We start from the raw sequence: 19,195 nt of genomic DNA, 5'->3' as shown, positions 1-19,195 counted from the left end.
GTAGACTACTCCTATTCCTATGTTTCTTAGGATTTCTTCTTTTAGGAACTTGTGTTAATATAATTCAGAAGGACTGGATTTTGTGGTTAACTTCATTGGAGCACCTCTGAGCACCCCGGGTTATAATTTATTCACTCCCACTCACTTGGCCAGTCCTGCCTAGTCCCTGACGCTAGGACTAGTCTGCAATCTGATGGTAGATGTCCTTTAAAGATCACTAAATGTCTCATCTAAAAATGAAATCTATCCAAGTACATGTAAACATTGTATATAATAATTATGTATCAAATTGGTTCCTGTTTTATGGAGGGCTGGTTAAGAGACAAACTGCTCAAACAATACATTGAGCTGGTGAGAATGAATGCAGTAATGAGACCATGGGGTTAGTAGGTTACATTAAATGTACATTGTAATGGTGCCCTCAGGTAAATAAAGTACTTACAGTACAGAGCAGGATCATAAACATCTGGAGAGGAGCATGAGAAAACATAGCTTTAAGGATCGGATAATAGCTTCCCAATCAAATTTGGATATCATGAAGTTTTTAAGTGCCCTCTAAATAATTCCCAGTTGGTTATGCCGAGTTCTAATTGTAGCCTTAAAAACCATTTTACACAGATGCAGAATGGCAGAAAAACATCTTTCCAACAACGAAAACTGCTAAATACTAAGAATATTTAGAACGGTTCGAATTTCAGAATGGAGAATCATCTGTAAGAGGAACTCTACATTATGTTCTTTTTATTGTACTGCTTGGTACTCACAGATAGCAGGTGCCAGGATATATTATGTAAGAAAATTATATTTAGCATCAAGACTTGTATTGATGATTTGGGGAAAATATTATAATTATTACAATAGAAGATCTTACTAGTAAACAGTGAATCACTGGTTTGCCTCAAATCAAAGTCAGGACACATTTTCACTTCATCCCACCTGTTGGTATTTTAAAGGAAGTTTATCACCTACTCACATTGGCAGAATGCTGTAGAGCTCTATGTTTTCTAAAATAACTTTATTGTTACTGGTACTTCAAATTTCAGTTTTTGGTGGCACGGTGGTTAGCACTACCGACTTTCAGCGCTGGGGTCGTGGGTTCAAGCCCCATCCAGGTCAACATCTGCAAAGAGTTTGTATGTTCTCTCCGTGTTTGGGTGGGTTTCCTCTGGGTTCTCTGGTTTCCTCCCACACTCCAAAACATACTGATAGGTTGAAGATTATGGAGACAGCTCTGTGCAGCGCTGCGTAATCTATGTGCGCTATATTGATAAAGGAATTATTATCTCACATGTTGGTGGAATAATCACTACTGCCCTACTACTACTGTTTTTTTTTTTTTTTAATAAAGGAAGTTTATCACCTACTCAAGCATTGTAATATACTGGCAGCATGTTGTAGAGAAATGCAATGTTTTCTAAAATAACTTCATTATTACTCAACATAAAGTACTGTAATTGAAAACTTATTACAAGACAGTTTGCAGTAGAATTAAGGCATTTGTGATATACTTGTGGCCAGTGGGAAAGTTGTTGAGAACAATTTCCAATGAATAGGTGGGACTTATTGACAGTGAATAGCTATCCCAATGGTTTTGGATGTGCAGGAGGTATTGATGTATGTTTTATCTAGAAGTTGCAGACAAAGGAGGACTCAGGAGGGCATCTGAATGGGTCCATTATAGGCCAAACTTCAAGAATAGACCAACATTTTAATGAAAAGTAACACAACTATTAGGTGGTACACATGTAAGAGGTCTAAGTTTACAATGATTAAGTTACACAGCTAGAATATAACTAGTGGACTTGCTTCACTGCTTTAGAAAAGCAATGTATAAATGACTGATAATAGATTCTCTTCACTCTATGACAGTATCTTTTGTTATTTTTTCAAAATATACACCATTCCAGAATCTTAAGCAGTTTATTTATAGGTTAAGAAGACTATTCCAAAGCCCCTCACTCCTCTTTGTTGAAATATTTTATCAGCAGTCACTGATCCTTTCTCAGCTTGACAGACCAATAAAGGGAATGTAATTTCTGCCAATCTTTAGTAGACCAGATGGCTCGACTATCACAGAGGGATGGATGCTAATTGACATTTCCGGTAGGACACGTGAAACATACAAATGAAGGTCTGTAGCCAGTGAACTTCTTGGGATTTCAAAAAGTTTGAAGGGCTTCTTCAAATATGTTATATTGTGCTTTCTATCCGGATGAGTAGCAGACATCCACCAAGTGTCTGAGTTGAGGCATTTATAGTGGGCCATGCAACTTATTTTCATTCACACAATCTTGATTAATACTCGATAGATAATGGAATCGACAGCAGCCTGTATAACCAGCAGTATCAGCATGGACACAAACCTATCTATGGAGCTCCACTGGGAAATTCAGAAGATGTAATATACACAGAAGAGGTTAATGTAACCAGTGTCTGGATCTTATCTCCAGTAACAATGTTTCCTACAGCTCTCATGGCAAGTTTAGCCACAATACAACCAATATTATGGATTAGGAGTTCAAACTGACCACAGTAGACCCCTAAATCAATGAATTCTTGGATCTTATCAATCCTAGTATGCGGGAGAGCACCCAGCAAACATGACATAAGCCAATATGTCTCTGCTAAGCTAAAGACATGAAGATACTGAGACTCAGTTTAGAGGTGGATTCTTTCCATGACACAGGTTAGACAAAGCCTGTGTTGTATTATTTGTATCCGGTAAGCAGGAAATAGGGGCAAAGAAGTAATTCTTCACAAAGCATGGTAGTTAGTTATTTTAGTATGTGTCTCTTTACGTGTATTTTGCCCATTCAATTTATTTAAGGGGTTTACATGGGTTTAAAATGTGGTTTTAATTTCACATATTGGAAAACATTTTTTCCTGTACTTTGCTGTGTACGTATGACATGCACCACTGGGGGACTGCAGTAGATATGTGGCTCCAACTCTTTACCTAAAAATTTGTCTTCAACATCAGTTTTGATGAATTTCAAATACTGTATTTATTTACCATAAAACGAACCCCAGATTTTGTCATCCAAATAAAGAAAAAATAAATTCCCTGTTGGTCACACATAAACACAACACACTCAGCTTTGCTACACACATTCACATGAACACACTCACTATGCCATAGACACCTACTGTCACCCGCGATCCGTACCCCCATTCCCTTCCATGTGGCGCAGCAACCCCGGGCCAGACTCACCTCTCCAATGCTCCTGGTTCGCCGACTAGCGCACGAGCGCCTGCTCTCCTAGCCTTAAACTGGCTAATCCGGCTCAGCCCTTATAATCTGGCACATCTCTTCCAGCCTCGCGGGATCTTCAGCATGCCTCGCTTCCCAAAGCGGTTCCTGTTAAAGTGAAAGCCATTCCCAGTGTTCCCAGATGCTCCTGTGTCTTTAGCGCTTCCAGACGCTTCTGTGTTTCCTATGTCTTCAGCGTTCCCAGACGCTCCTGTGTGTCTCCAGTGTTCCCAGACGCTCCTTTGTTTCCTGTGTCTTCCTGAATTCTGTGTGCGCTATATAAATAAAGAATTATTATTAACACAGAGAAGAAGTAAGCGGACGTTAGATGATGTTCATTTAGTCAAGTTGTTCTAAAATTACTCATCCTTTTGACCCTTGAGATAAAGTAATAGTCTAAGAACAGAACTATGATCAGCACATCTGAAATATGTTGCCTGTGGCAGATTGCTCCATGATGTACCTTATTTCCGTATCAGGGTTCTTTTCTCTATGCTAGTTTACCAAAAGCAGAAAATATGTGTGCATAAACAATGCAAAAATCATAACAGCAAGATAGATAGCATTAGAGTAACATCCCCATGGCACAGGGTAATGCCTCCCTACATGCTTCCTTATTGTTTTATTGTAAGAAGTTATATTATTAATCAAACTGGAGGTGTTAGCATGGAGTCATGCTATTGTAGCAGAAATGACTTTACGCTGTTTGCCTAATATGTTCTGCAGAAATATATAGTTTTTTTTTATTACTATATGACTAAAAGTTTACAAGAGTACCATAATATTCTTCAGTGGGCACTGGTCTGTAGCTGTTTATGTGGATAGTGTCACTTTTATTACAGTTTTATGTGATTTATGTTGCATGTGTACTGCTACAAGCGGGGCATGCAAGTGCAGTTGTGTACTGGTGCTGGGGTACAGTAGATGGGGACCACGGATAACGTAAAAGAAGCATACTGCTGCCTATTACCTTTTACCTAAAAGCCTAAAAATTTCATGGCCCAATATTACCCTGGAACTATATTTGTCATTAGGCACTTATGGTCCTGTATCCAAAGTGACTGCTTAGGGGGGACTTTTTAGTTGTTTAGTCTTCTGGTACTGATAATGTACCATAAATTATATGAATAGGAAAGGAAGTACTCATAAGGATAAAGAATATGGGATTATATAGAAGGAAGACACATAGAGGGGCATATATTAATTTGGGCACAGTGTGGTGCTGGAACCGTGCTATTTTTTTTCAGTGGAATGTACAGGTAAATTTGTGGTGCAAGGGATTAATAAATTGGGGCAGGGACTTGATTTAGGACTGCCTAGACCAGCTTTTAGCTGCTCTTTTTTTGCGCCACAGATTGTGCCAAAAAAGGAGTATGAAAAATAGAAACGCCACAAAAATGTGGGATTTACAAGTGGCGCCAAAATGTTGTGTGACCAAAAATAGAACAAGTCCAGTTGGTCAAAAAACACCAATATTGTGGCGCCAAAACTTCATAAATGAAGGTGCAAGAGGAGCAGAAAGAAAAAAACCAAAAATTGTTTCCGTTTGAAGGCCCATAATATATGACCCACATAGTTTCTCAGTAATGTAAATAGGAATGCAAATAATATCGGAGTCTGGAATACTGGGTCTAAAAATGTGAAAAATATGTTGAGGAAAAACATAAATATAATAAAATAATATATATAGGGGAGGTCAAAATGTATGTGTGCACATCTAATAGATTAAATACAGTAGTGAACTTCAGAATTCTTGCAGTCTTTCTTAATAATTCAGCAACAGCCTGAGGGCGTCATCACCCAGCCGCTTAATGACTCGGTTTTTAACAACGGTATAATTGACAACTAACACTGAATAATATTTTGAAAGTTGACGTCTTTGTTAATACAGACCAAATATCATTGTGACTTATGATGAGGAATGAGTGAATCCTAATGATAAGCAAGTGTAAATAAGTCTTTAAAAAAGACATATTCAGTCACCTATACCTGACCAGTGGGGTCCTTGTCTACTTGATGACCGCCCCAACTCCAGAGACCGCTATCGGTCCAACCCCAACCTAGTGGATAGGAAGTAATGTGTAATTCTAAAAACAGCTACCACGTAAGGTCTTACACACCACAACAGGTTAATATTTTAGGATTATGCATGCATATAATTAATAACGCACTTACAGTTGTTGGCATTTTCACAGTTGATGATTACAATGTAAACATTACAATTAAAAATAATGATATACTTTACAGTCAAGCTGTTCTTTTCTTGCAGACCTGGCAGTGGGCTTTATGGTATTGACAGTATGCCAGATCTTAGAAGAAAGAAAACATTGCCCATTGTCCGAGATGTGGTAAGTTACAGCTCTACCAAGAAGATTAAACTACCTCAACATTTTACTCGATTACTGAAATTTACTGAAACATTTAGTGTGTAATAAGAGTTTAGTGAATTTAAGTCTTTTGAATGTTATGTTACAAGGAATTCCGGATTATTTATGGCCGTGTATGAGGAATGGTATAAAAATAAGATAAAATGGTGCTCTTCGATTCTCTTGTGTTTTTAAGAGCTCTAGTAGGCCTCATGGAAAGACCAGTTGATCATTGGCAACATAAAATTAAAATAAATTATTCTTCTTGGATAAAAAAATACTTTTTATTCAAAAAGCATTAAAAATAGCAGAACTACATCAGACGAGAAGGAGACTACCTAATGTACCTCTCAAATTGCGAGGAAGAAATGAGGCAAAACAATGTTTTCAATAGAAGGATAATAAACTGACAAACTTTATTTTTGCATACATATAACAAAAAACATACAATTAAAAAATTGCTATATTATACATGACAGGGTTGTCAGGTGGTGTACAGCAGAAAAAGGCAGTCATGCCCGGACATGGGGACAGTGTAATGAAACCATTAGATAAAAAGGAAGGACTGGTATCAATCAGCATACAGCAAATAGCAGTATTGATCCATCAATGTACACATCGGTACTTAGTGTTTAAAGCCAAATGCTAGTGAAAAAGTTTGAGAAACATTGAAAGGTATTAGAGCCAGTCCTTACCGCGTATAGGTGATGGTGGTCACAATGTCCGGGGATGACTGCCGCCCCGACGGGCGTTTCGGCTCAAAATGAGCCTTAGTCTGTTTTTTTTTTTTTTTGTATACAAATAACTAGCCTAAGATGTCTATGGGAAATGTTGGTGGTAGGGTTCGGCTCTCAGAGGACATCATGAGTTCCCACAGGGCTGACATTGGAGGATTGGACCCAGCCCGCTTCCCCCGGTAAGAGAAGCAGGGGTACCGATCCACATGGGAGATAGGACGTAATGTCGGAATGTCACCTCGGCCTGTACAGTTCTATTACATCATTGCATGTACATGTAAGATAATTGTGGTCAGTAAATCATGCCACACGCGTACACCATGAACATCGTGACCTTGCACCTATTTGCTCCCCAAGATCCACTTTAGAAAAAAGATCAAGATAGGAACAAAGTGGACCAGGGCAGGGATACCTTGGCCTCTCAGATATACTATAACTTGCCCAAGGAAGTAGCCCATAGCTACCAATCCTGTATCTCATATTTCAGTATGGTCCACTTTCTGTTGCCTTTGATTGATATGAGACCCATAATACATACTGTGCTTGAATGCATTTATTTTAAAAGAAATTGTCACTCAAAGACTGTTTTCTTTTCTTTTACTTTATAATTCCCTCTGTGACTTTGCATAAACTCCTTTTACATGATGTGATAAGCTTCCACAAGGTGATAGTCAGTCGTTAGGCTGCATCAGCACAAACATTGTAATTTTACATTGAAATTCATGTCACATTGAAGACTAGACAAATTGACTTTAAGATACCTTTTATACATAGCAATGTTTCATGGATGTATTTCCTTTGGAAACTGAAATAACATTCTGTGTCTTATTCCATTGAAGTGTTTAGTGTATATTCACAGGGGAAAACGCAATACGAAAGCATAGCAAAAGCACAAAAATCTGTTTTTCTAGAAATGTATACCGTAGCACCTTCCTCAATGTTTACCCAATAATATGCTGATTATTGATGCATGATTGATCATGCAATGCTTGTGATTTGGGATGTATTGCATTATTTGGGATCTATTGTTTTTGTTCCATTGTTACGTTTTCTTGCCTTTTGTTCACAACTGTGTTAACAATAAAACAGTTATAAAGCACAGTTTGTTCAGTAGTTATTGATTGTCAGAGGAATGAAAAAATAAAGTTAGTCTTTTATGTTTTTTTCTTTACCATTTCATTTTCTTATGCTTTTATACCAGCAAGTTTATGTTTTATTGATCTAGAGAAATAAGTTCTAGGCTTTATGGTGATATACTTTGTTTCTCTAATACTTTTCTGTTTTTTTTCATCCTCTAAATATTTCATTTGCTGCAGGCAATGGTAAGTACCATCTTAAATATTGTAGTAAATATTTTTGTTCAATTTTATTTTGATTTAAAGAGAAACATTCAGGCAAATGAATCCACAAAACTAAATATATTTTCATATTTCCTTACATTGTCCTTTTACATTCCCTTAAACTCACACAATTAGGTATGCAAATGACCTGAGATGGGTCCAATGGGTAATTATAATATTCTGCATCATGAGTAGGAGGCACAGCCACACCCTCCAATGCTTGACTGACAGCCTGTATAATGATACTTGGTGCTGGAGGCCACATCCCCTGCAGCATGTGTGTTTATGAGATACACCTATACACATGACTGACAGCCTGTATAATGATGTGACACTCCTGGTGCTGGCTCCTCTATGGGGCCCCTGCAGCCTGTGTGTGTATGAGCTAGTCCTATACACATGACTGACAGCCTGTATAATACTCCTAGTGCTGGCTTCTCTATGTTCTATGCTTTTTGGTTCTGGCAGCCAGGCCACAGGTGTGCATACATACAAGCCCGACCTGGCATAGAGCTGAATGTCCTCACTCTGCTGCAGCACACACCATGACCTGGCACAGCCCCTCCGAACCGGAATAGAGTGAGGAATAGTCACAACTGTAACTGAATCACAGCTTGTACATAGAAGCCATGATACACCCCCCCCCCACCCGTAAACAGAAGTATTCTGCATATATAACTGTAAGAAAGCCAAAAAATACAATGTAATGTATATTATACAAAACATGGCTTAACAAAGTAAGGAATAATAAAATATATAGATAAAAATGTGAATGATAATGCATATATAACAATCCTCACGAACACAATACATAATTTGTGTCTGTGGCTCCATATAAGGCTACCTGTATACAAACAATTGCCTGTATCTGAAATACTTGGTCCATTGTTAGCGGCTCATGTATCTTCAAGATGTGAAGGCTACTCATGTGCTGATGACAATGGAAAGATACTGCCCAGGGAGGCATAGAACCTGCTCTATAATTTGCAGTCGTGTGTAGTAGCCCTCTGAAATACATAAGACCATGTCCTAGTCACTGATCAGCACAGCACCCTGGCTCCCACCCAGCAGCACAGAGAAGGTGTCATGTAACTGTATCAGATGCAGAATGATAAAAAATGAGAGCTGCTAGAAAATAAAGATTGCAGGTCACATACTTACCAAAAACAGTGTTATTCCTGGAATACTGATTTCTGCAGTTTGTTAAAAGGTGAAGTGAGGAACATTTTACTATTCTGAGAGCACCCCCTGGAGCAAGCAATGCTGTACTTACAGAAAGTAAACTGGTAAATAGAGATGAGCGAGCACTAAAATGCTCGGGTGCTCGTTATTCGAGACGAACTTTTCCTGATGCTCGAGTGCTCGTCTCGAATAACGAGCCCCATTGAAGTCAATGGGAGACTCGAACATTTTTCAAAGGGACCATGGTTCGGGAATAAAATGTGTTAATTAATTGAAAAAGAATGTCTTCTGATAAGTTAGCAGATGTATGCAAACATCTGCAATCTATTCTTCACTGTTCCGCGCATATATTATCTCCCGACAAGTTAGCAGATGTGAAGAACAGTGAAGAATAGAATAAAAACAGTGAACAAAGGATCATTTAAGTGAAAAACACAGTGAAGAATAGATTGCAGATGTTCGGCACATCTGCTTACTTGTCGGGAGATACGCTGTCCCGGGATCCGCTGCTCTTCTTCCACTGAAGTCTCCCCGATGTCACCGATGTCACCGTGCCCCGATGTCACCGTGCCCCGATGTCTCCGTGCCCCTATGTCTCCGTGCCCCTATGTCTCCGTGCCCCTATGTCTCCGTGCCCCTATGTCTCCGTGCCCCGATGTCTCCGTGCCCCTATGTCTCCGTGCCCCGATGTCTCCGTGCCCCGATGTCTACGTGCCCCGATGTCTCCGTGCCCCGATGTCTCCGTGCCCCGATGTCTCCGTGCCCCGATGTCTCCGTGCCCCGATGTCTCCGTGCCGCTCCGTGCCGCTGCCCGATGTCTCCGTGCCACTGCCCGATGTCTCTGTGCTGCTCCCCGGTGTCTCTGTGCTGCTCCCCGGTGTCTCTGTCCTGCTCACCGTGTTCTTCAATGTGTTCTTCACACATATATATTGTTCTTCACATACTATTTTGTTCGCACCGTTCCGCGCGTATCTTCCGACAAGTAAGCAGATGTGCCGAACATCTGTAATCTATTCTTCACTGTGTTCTTTACTGTGTTTTTCACTTAAATGATCCTGTGTTCACAGTGTTCACTGTTTTTATTCTATTCTTCATTGTTCTTCACTGTGTTTTTTTAATTAAATGCTCGATCTCGAGCAGGGGAAATACTCGTCCGAGCAACGAGCCGTTTCGAGTACCTTAATACTCGAACGAGCATCAAGCTCGGACGAGTATACTCGCTCATCTCTACTGGTAAACGTTCTTTACTAGAGCAGTCATAGATTGGCGCTTTCCTCTGCAAAATAAAGTGTCCAAACTGTCAGCTCTATTGATTTCCTCCCAATATTTGGTCACTTTGTGAGTTGAGGATATAACTTAATCAATAATCTAAAATTAGGAACCCTTAGATTACATAACTTATTGGCCTAGTCTTTACCTCACTGTCCTCTGAAGAACAAGCATTGTGCAGAGAGGGCCAATACTCATCCAGATGCTACAGATAATAGGAGAAAAATCTATGTCTCTCTTACTCCAGTAAATATGGAGTATGAGGAGGCTCTAGGCGGTGGGATACAAATTCATTGGACCACCAAACCAAAATAACAGCTGGTTTTCGGCACCAGGGAAGAGCATGAAAATCCCATCCTCGATGTCCACCACTTGATGCTGTTTTGCCATGTAACTCTATAATAATAATAATAATAATAATAATAATCTTTATTTATATAGCGCCATCAAATTCCGTAGCGCTTTACAAATCATAGGGGACATATACAACTATATTACATTACAAAGAACAAACAGTCATATGGAACAATAGGAGTGAGGGCCCTGCTCACAAGAGCTTACAGACTATGAGGATGAGGGGTTGACACAAGAGGTTGTATAATGGTCCTCTCCTCTGCCTCGCTGTTTAGTCCCCCCCCCCCCTCTAGGTTAGGGGACATATTTCAACATTAGTAGGGCCTCAAGACAAAACCCCAAAGTGCCTGATCTGCCCCTAAATGCAGCAAACTGTACTACATAGAGAATGATGATTATTCATTGGGTTTCTGTAACTTCTTTAGAGGCTATGTACACCATTCTGAAAATAACATAAGTAACTGTATATATTCGTTTCAAAAGTAGAGTGGAAGTTTCCCAATTGCCAATATTTTTCACATACTGAACACTTTAAGGGTTTTATATAAAAAAAGTGAAAGGGCTATAATCTAATCAGTGCAGTACCTGAGAAGAAGGGAGATTTCTGGTAGTGTATGAATAATGTGCTTACAAGGCTAGGCTCACCCAGGGTATAGTAGGTGTATTGACTCCATAAAGTCCATAAAATCCTGTGAGCTTGTGACCCTTGCTGCAGCTCTATATGCATGACTATTATATGTTCATTGTTCGTGCTCTTTTACAGCAGATCCGATTAAATCTCAAAGAATGATATTTCTATACATTTACAATAATCCTCTAAAGTGCCCCCTTTGAGATTGACCATATTACCGTGCATGACTATATCCCCACACAGCACAAATTGATTCATTTTTCATGTACAGAATGACAGTTTGACAATAGAGTTGTTTCTTTTGAGAAGATATGCATTCCCACACATTTTAAGCAATACACTTGCTGACAGTCTTCAGTTCTCTAGTGCATTGGTGATTTCTTGTCAGCAATACATTCCTCATGACATTTATCAGCCCAGTTTTGCATTTGCTGGTTTTCCACAATAGTTTTTTTTCTTTCTGAATACTTTCACTTATTGTATACTTGTATGCTCATTTGTTTTTTGTTTATTTTGACCTTATGGGGGAATTCCTTAAGACTGATGGGTCAATGAGGGGTGGAACAAGCCCTGTCTGCCCCAATCCCTGCTCTGACATGTCCAAACTGAGGGGAGAGGAACATGTATGTTCCGTTTCTGCCAGAAAACTGGTGGAGAAGGCATAATGAATCTCCCCCAATACTATGTTTTCTCTTTTTTGAGTCACATACTCTTCGCCTATCCAATTTATTAGTTGTACACCACCCGGTATCATGCTTCCTTCCAAGGATATAAGAGACATCATTGGAACTAGTTTCTATAAGTTCACATTTGCTCTTAATTTAAATCACATCATGTACATTTAACAAAAACTATGCACTTTACTCCTTTTTTGCTCTATTTTTGCTCTAGATTCTAATAAATAATCTTAAACTCCACCCTTTTGACGTCTTTTACCCAGGTGTCAAACCAGCTGCTATGGGGCCCACAGTGTCAGGGGGCCCAATCATCTGACCTCACACACTACAAAGGAAGATGTTCACCTTAATATATATATATATATATATATATATATATATATATATATATATATATATATTATGCTGCACATTGTATGAATATAACATATACGTGATGTATATATGCTGTATCGGTGATGTGTGTATCCACTGTACGTTTGTATATGCCACTGTATGTGTGTCTTTGCTCGCTTGTGTGCGCATGAGTGTATGGATGAGTGATTGTAAGTCGCATGTGTGAGTATAGAAATAACTATATTTTATAAGTAGGATGGGGGCCCTATTGAGAAGCATGCTATGGGCCCTGCCTCTCCTAGTTACGCCCCTGCTTTTACCCCTTAGGGAAAATTGTTGCTGAAAGCATAGAACCTAACCATTATTTATACATCACCTGAGTCTCTTTCAAAGACTTTCATCTGTTATATTTTAAATAGTTTCTTGTTAGTATGGATGGTTGGTATGTATGGATGGTTACTGCAGCTCTTAACGTATTTATTAAACTCATAGTTGCTTCCATTATATTAATATAATGTCTTTAACATTGATACAGACACTTGCTGCACGGAAAGCTGGAATATCTCTTGCAATGGTTATCCGAACCTCTGTGAACAATGAAGAACTGGTAAGATATATTTTAGGAAAGATTAAAAAATACCTATGGACAAAAATGGTCATGTCTAAAAGATCAAAAATTAAGATACAGGAAGTCCCTGGGTTACATACAAGATAGGTAGGTTTGTTCTTAAGTTGAATTTGTATGTAAATTGGAACTGTATACTTTATTATTGTAACCCGAGTCAGTTTTTTTGGTCTCTGTGACAATTGGATTTTAAAAATGTTGGATTGTCATAAGAACCAGGATTAACAATAAAGTTTCATTACAGAAACCTGTGATAACTGTTATATCTGTTTAGTGTAGCCTAGGACTAAAGTACAGTAAATTGCCAAAATCCAGAGTTTGTAACTAGGGGTCGTATGTAAGTCAGGTGTTCTTAAGTACGGGACCGCCTGTACATGATAATCAGAGTTTTCCCCTTCTCATTAGCATAATCAGTTTAGTTCAGAAGGAAGTAGGCCAGAAAACTACCACAGTCTATCTATAAGTTTTTGATGGTAGATTTTCTTCAAGTTCTGCAGACAAAACACTTTTTACTTTAGAACTATGTTTAACCCCTTAAGGACGGAGGGTTTTCCGGCTCATTTCTCGCTCTCCAACTTCAAAAATCCATAACTTTTTCATTTTTACGTGTACAGACCTGTGTGAGGGCTTATTTTGTGCGTAACAAATTTTACTTTCCCGTAATGTTATTTATTTTAACATGCCATGTACTGCGAAGCTGAAAAAAAATTCCGAATGTGGAAAAATTGAAAAAAAACACGCACGTGCATCACGTTCTTGTGGGCTCAGTTTTTACGACTTTCACTCTTCGCTCCAAATAATACACCTACTTTATTCTTTGGTTCGGTGCGATCGCGGTGATACCACATTTATATAGGTTTTATTGTGTTTTAATACATTTTCAAAAATTAAACGAATGTGTACAAAAAAGAAAAAAATTTTTTTGCCATATTCTGACGCTAATAACTTTTTCATACTTTGGCGCACAGAGATGTGTGAGGGGTCATTTTTTGCGAAATGAGGCAACGTTTTCATTGCTACCATTTTGAGGTCTGTGTGACATTTTGATCATTTTTTATTTCATTTTTTATGTTATGTAAAAAGGTGTAAAAGTCGCATTTCGGACATTTGGGCGCCATTTCCCGCCTCGGAGGTCACCGCCGCCTGTAACCGTTTTTATATTTTGATAGATCGGGCATCTTGGGACGCGGTGATACCTAATATGTTTGTGATTTTTACTGTTTATTATGTTTTATATCCGTTCTAGGGAAAGGGGGGTGATTTGAACTTTTAATATTTTATTAATTTTTTTTATTTTTTAAACTTTTTTTTTTATTTTTTTTTTCACTATCTTTTAGACCATCTAGGGTACATTAACCCTAGATGGTCAGATCGCTCCTACCATATACTGCAATACTTCTGTATTGCAATATATGGCATTTTTGCAGCACATTCATTACAATGAGCCACTGGCTCATTGTAACGAATCTGCAGCTGCCAGATAGCCTCGTGTCAAAAGAAGACACGAGGCTACCATGGCAACCGATCGCCGCCCCCCGATGACTTTCGGGGGCGTGGCGATCGGAAAAAAGATGGCGGCGCCCGCGCGCCACCGTCTTTTAAACGCCGCCAGCGACTTTGCCGGCGGCGTTGAAGGGGTTAATAGCCGCGATCGGTGCAAGCACCGACCGCGGTTATTAGCGGTGGGGGTTTTGTGCAATATGCAAAAACCCCCACCTCTGTATGAAGAGGACTCCCGTGAGCCCTCTTCATACATCCCTTATACCTCTGCGCCGTAGAGCTACGGCGCAGAGCGTTAAGGGGTTAATGGAAAGTAAAATGCCATAATGATGATGATTGTTCAAAGGACATCTACCACCATGATGAAGGATTGTAAACCAAGAACACCGACATACTGGTGTATTCACCCTCTGGCAGGATCTGCTCTTAGCTTCTTAGTCCCTGTTTGTTTAAAGACTTTAACAATTATGCAAATTAGCCTGAGGGGCTCCGGTTCTATAGCCGTTAATGGAGCCAGGAGCCCATCAAGCTCATTTGCATAATTTGTAAAGCCTTTTTTTTTAAAAAAACAAGGGCTTAAAAGTTTAAAGAAGAGTGGATCCTGTCAGAGGGGGCACACACCACTATGTCAGTGTGCTTGGTTTACAATCCTTCATCCTGGTGGTAGATTTCCTTTAAGAAACTGCTTCTTTTTCATATTCTTCTCCACAATATTTACCAAATATCCTATAACTGTTTCAAATGTTTTCTTACCTTAACAGAAATCTCATGTTTTCAAGAAGACACTACAAGCTCTTATTTACCCAATATCATCTACCACTCCACACAATTTTGAAGTATGGACTGCAACAACACCAACATACTGCTATGAGTGTGAAGGTCTACTATGGGGAATAGCAAGACAGGGCATGAGGTGTACAGAGTGTGGCGTCAAGTGTCATGAAAAATGTCAAGACCTCCTTAATGCTGACTGCTTGCAAAGTAAGTGTTACATCTCTATATTTCACATCATTATAGATTGTGTTTTATGTTCATAAATTAGTTCTACTCTAATTTAACAGTGACTAGACTAAGAATTCCTGCTCTGTTAACCATCATACAGATGTCAGATTCCTAAGAATACTCTTTTGTGTGCTTAGAGGTGTTGACCTCTCATTGATGCATAGCACAGGGTACTTAAGGGAATATCTGATTAGAATTGTAAGAATTAGTTTAGCAATACCTACTGTATATTCCGGCGTATAAGACGACCTGGTGTATAAGACGACCCCCCTACTTTCCTGTTAAAATATAGAGTTTAAGATATATTCGCCGTATAAGACTACCCCTTTTCCAACGCATACAAAACACCGGTAAAAATAAAAAAAAAAACAGATTTGAATTTAACATGGTCCTTTTTTTAATTTAAATTCTTATGACATGCAGGTATATAGCAGGAAAACTGTCGCTCATAAACATAAGGCATACAACAACAACATTACCATCGTCCATTTTACTGTAAATGTTACCATACTGTACCTTAAATTTTTATTTTATTAAATATTCCATGCCAAGCGGGAAAAAAATTCCAAATGCAATGAAAATGGTGAAAAAACGCATTTGCGCCATTTTCTTGTGGGCTTGGATATTACGTCTTTCACTCAGTGCCCCAAATGACATGTCTACTTTATTCTTTGGGTCGGTACGATTAAGGGGATACCAAATTTGTATAGGTTTTATAATGTTTTCATACATTTACAAAAATGAAAACCTCCTGTACAAAAATTATTTTTTTGATTATGCCAACTTCTGGCGCTAATAAATTTTTTATAATTTGGTGTACGGAGCTGTGGGTGGTGTCATTTTTTGCAAAATTTGATAATATTTTCAATGATATCATTTTTAGGACTGTATGACCTTTTGATCACTTTTTATAGATTTTTTTATATTTTTCAAAATGACAAAAAAATGCCATTTTTGATTTTGGGCGCTATTTTCCATTACGGGGTTAAACGCATTGAAAAGCCGTTATCATATTTTGATAGATCGGGCATTTTCAGACGCGTCGATACCTGATGTGTTTATGATTTTTACTGTTTATTTATATTTATGCCAGTTCTAGGGAAAGGGGGGTGATTTGAAATTTTAGGCTTTTTTTTATTTATTTATTTTTTTTTACTTTTTTTTATTTTTATTTATACTATTTTTCAGACTTCCTAGGGTACTTTAACCCTAGGTTGTCTGATCGATCCTATCATATACTGCCATACTACCGTATGGCAGTATATGGGGATTTTCCTCCTCATTCATTACAATGTGCTATCAGCACATTGTAATGAAAGGGTTAAAACGAAATAGCCTCGGGTCTTCGGAAGACCCGAGGCTACCATGGAGACAGATCGCCGCTATTTTTTTGAGCCATCGCTGTGAAAACACCCACGATCGTTGCTAGCACCGATCGCGGGTGTTACCGGTAAGCCTTTGCTGCAATATGCTGCAAAGACTTACCGGCTATGGAGAGGGCTCAGCCCGTGAGCCCTCTCCATGCGGGCGGTCAATTACCAGCGTATAAGACGACCCCAGACCAGACAGAAGATTTTTCAGTCTTCAAAAGTCGTCTTATACGCCGGAATATACGGTACTTAAATTCTTCCACGCCATCTTTTTTTTCCCTACAAAAACCATAGTGCTAAGTTGAAGGTCCAAAATACAAAAAGTTTCTGAGTTGTTTTGAATATAAATGAATGATTTTTCTTTAAAGGGCATCTACCACCAGGGTGAAGAACTATATGCAAATGAGCCTGAGATTCTCCAGGCTCCATAGGTGTTAATGGACCCCAGAGCCCCCGAGGCTCATTTGCATATAGTCTTTTATCCTGGTGGTAGATGCCCTTTAAAGTGCACCTTTTATCAGGCTTTCACCTTTAAGCCTAATGACATTTTCCTGCAGCAGTATTCAAACTGTTTCCAAAGATGTTTTTATAATAAAAACCCTATTCCTATTTCACCCTAAATTAAAGTTAGAAAAAAGTAAATAGCACCCTGCCAGGCCCAGCCTCTTGAGAGCATCTCTCTGTTTCAGCTGAGTCATTGGGGGTCATTTACTAAGGGCCCGATTCGCGTTTTCCCGACGTGTTACCCGAATATTTCCGTTTTGCGCCGATTGTACCTGAATTGCCCCGGGTTTTTGGCGCACGCGATCGGAATTTGGCGCATCGGCGCCGGCATGCGCGCGACGGAAATCGGGGGGCGTGGCCGAACGAAAACCCGACGTATTCGGAAAAACCGCCGCATTTAAAAAAAAAATTGTGTCGCGAAAATTTCACTCACCTTCATCCTGGGTAGGCCGGTGTATTTCGAGGCATTCCAGCGGACTTCAGCGCAGCAGCGCCACCTGGTGGACGGCGGAGGAACTGCATTGATGAATCCCGGCCGGACCCGAATCCAGCGCAGAGAACGCGCCGCTGGATCGCGAACGGACCAGGTAAGTAAATGTGCCCCATTGAGTCACTCAGCAAATGTCTCTCATAGCTCTGTTTCCCCCCTCCCTTCTTACCACATCATTTAAATTTTAATATCAAATCCTGTGATGTCTGCTCCCTTGTTTCTGTCATGAGACAGCAGAGAGGTCATCCATCTCCACTGCTCACTGCACATGACAGAAGCAGGAGAGTAGACAATGAATTGTGGGGTTTGATATTTGAGAGTGAATTGATGTGGTCAGAAGGGAGGGGGGAGAAGTAGCTGTGAGAGAAATTTGCCAAGTCACCAAGACTGGAAACAACTCATTGAGGACTATGGAGTGTTTTTTAGACAGTTTTCTGTGCAGGTAGGGTGATATGCTGTGACATCATCTCTTATGGGTAATGTAAGCAGTGATAGTTTTTTCTATAGAGGTGTTATCTTCTATTCTAATTCTAACCCATACAGAATTATCAGTCAATTACTAGGCTCAGAGGTTAAATTAGGAAATTGCTTTTTTTTTTCATATGATACAATGTTTGCATCAGGAAAAAACTTTTATGTTCCAATGCATGAAGCACCAAGGTGGTGTGGTTTCCCTTCAAGGTATAGAGCAAAGATAAAAATTTGATATATTGCTGAGTAGGCTTAAAAAAACAATAAACTTCTCATACTCATCTTCTTTGGTGCTCATGTTATCTAGTAGGGCTGCCCATCACTGCTAGTCGCTGTCTGTTTACAGAGACCAGTGGTGCCATCCCAACCACCAGCTTGTGCCTTACAACAGGGCCAGACAATTGCAGGCACTCAGTAATGTTTGTGATGGCATTGAATGGTGATGCTGCAGGAGAACGGGAGCACTGGAGAAGGTTAGTATAATTATGGCTACCCCCCCCCCCATCCCAGCTATATATCACATTTTTCTTATATCCGGACAACCTTTTTAAATTGGTTCTTGGTTAATGTGGTTTTGTTGTGCACATGGGTTTTCCTGTTGTTTATATAAATAGAATCAGTTCCACTGCCTTCGTAATATACTTTCTTTACCATTTTTTCATTTAGTTTTTAGTTTGTTTTGACTGTGTACATGTCTTCTACTACCTGGAAACTGTCCACAAAATGACTGCCTGACAAATCATATCTGTTCTAATTCTGTCTGGTGTGAATACACCTAGCAGCCAGACACATTAGCTCATAAAAGCCTGGTGTTCATTAACACATAAATATACAAAATAGACTCATTACCATATGAATAGATAAATTTCCATTCACCATAAAACATGCTGCTCTGCAACTACTAAGTAAAGCCTAAAGCCAATAATAGATTTGTCAGTCTAAGAATGTGTATGCTCTTTATATGGCAGCAGGTGAAATTTTTAAGTGTTAACATATTTCTCAGCATAGACTGATTCACAGATGAACAGGTGATTCCCCCCATGGGCCCCTGGCTTATAGTAGGTAGGCCCCGAACCGGCAGGAGCATTGCA

The 19,195-nt window shown here is 39.3% G+C and overlaps 1 protein-coding gene across 1 annotated transcript in view; it reads left to right on the top strand.

Annotated features, from left to right (window-relative positions):
- UNC13C (unc-13 homolog C) overlaps positions 1 to 19,195 on the top strand; it is a 330,670-nt gene that overhangs the window by 87,589 nt on the left and 223,886 nt on the right. The window contains exons 6-9 of the mRNA XM_072148188.1: positions 5,520 to 5,598; positions 7,670 to 7,675; positions 12,678 to 12,749; positions 15,029 to 15,248. Of these exons, the coding sequence (XP_072004289.1) occupies positions 5,520 to 5,598; positions 7,670 to 7,675; positions 12,678 to 12,749; positions 15,029 to 15,248 (377 nt within the window). The remainder of the gene's footprint in view (positions 1 to 5,519; positions 5,599 to 7,669; positions 7,676 to 12,677; positions 12,750 to 15,028; positions 15,249 to 19,195) is intronic.

Source organism: Engystomops pustulosus, chromosome 4 (assembly GCF_040894005.1).
Source record: "Engystomops pustulosus chromosome 4, aEngPut4.maternal, whole genome shotgun sequence".
Taxonomy (NCBI): Eukaryota; Metazoa; Chordata; class Amphibia; order Anura; family Leptodactylidae; genus Engystomops; species Engystomops pustulosus.
The sequence above is the reverse complement of the archived record's forward strand: the minus strand, read 5'-3'. Positions and strand labels throughout refer to the sequence as shown.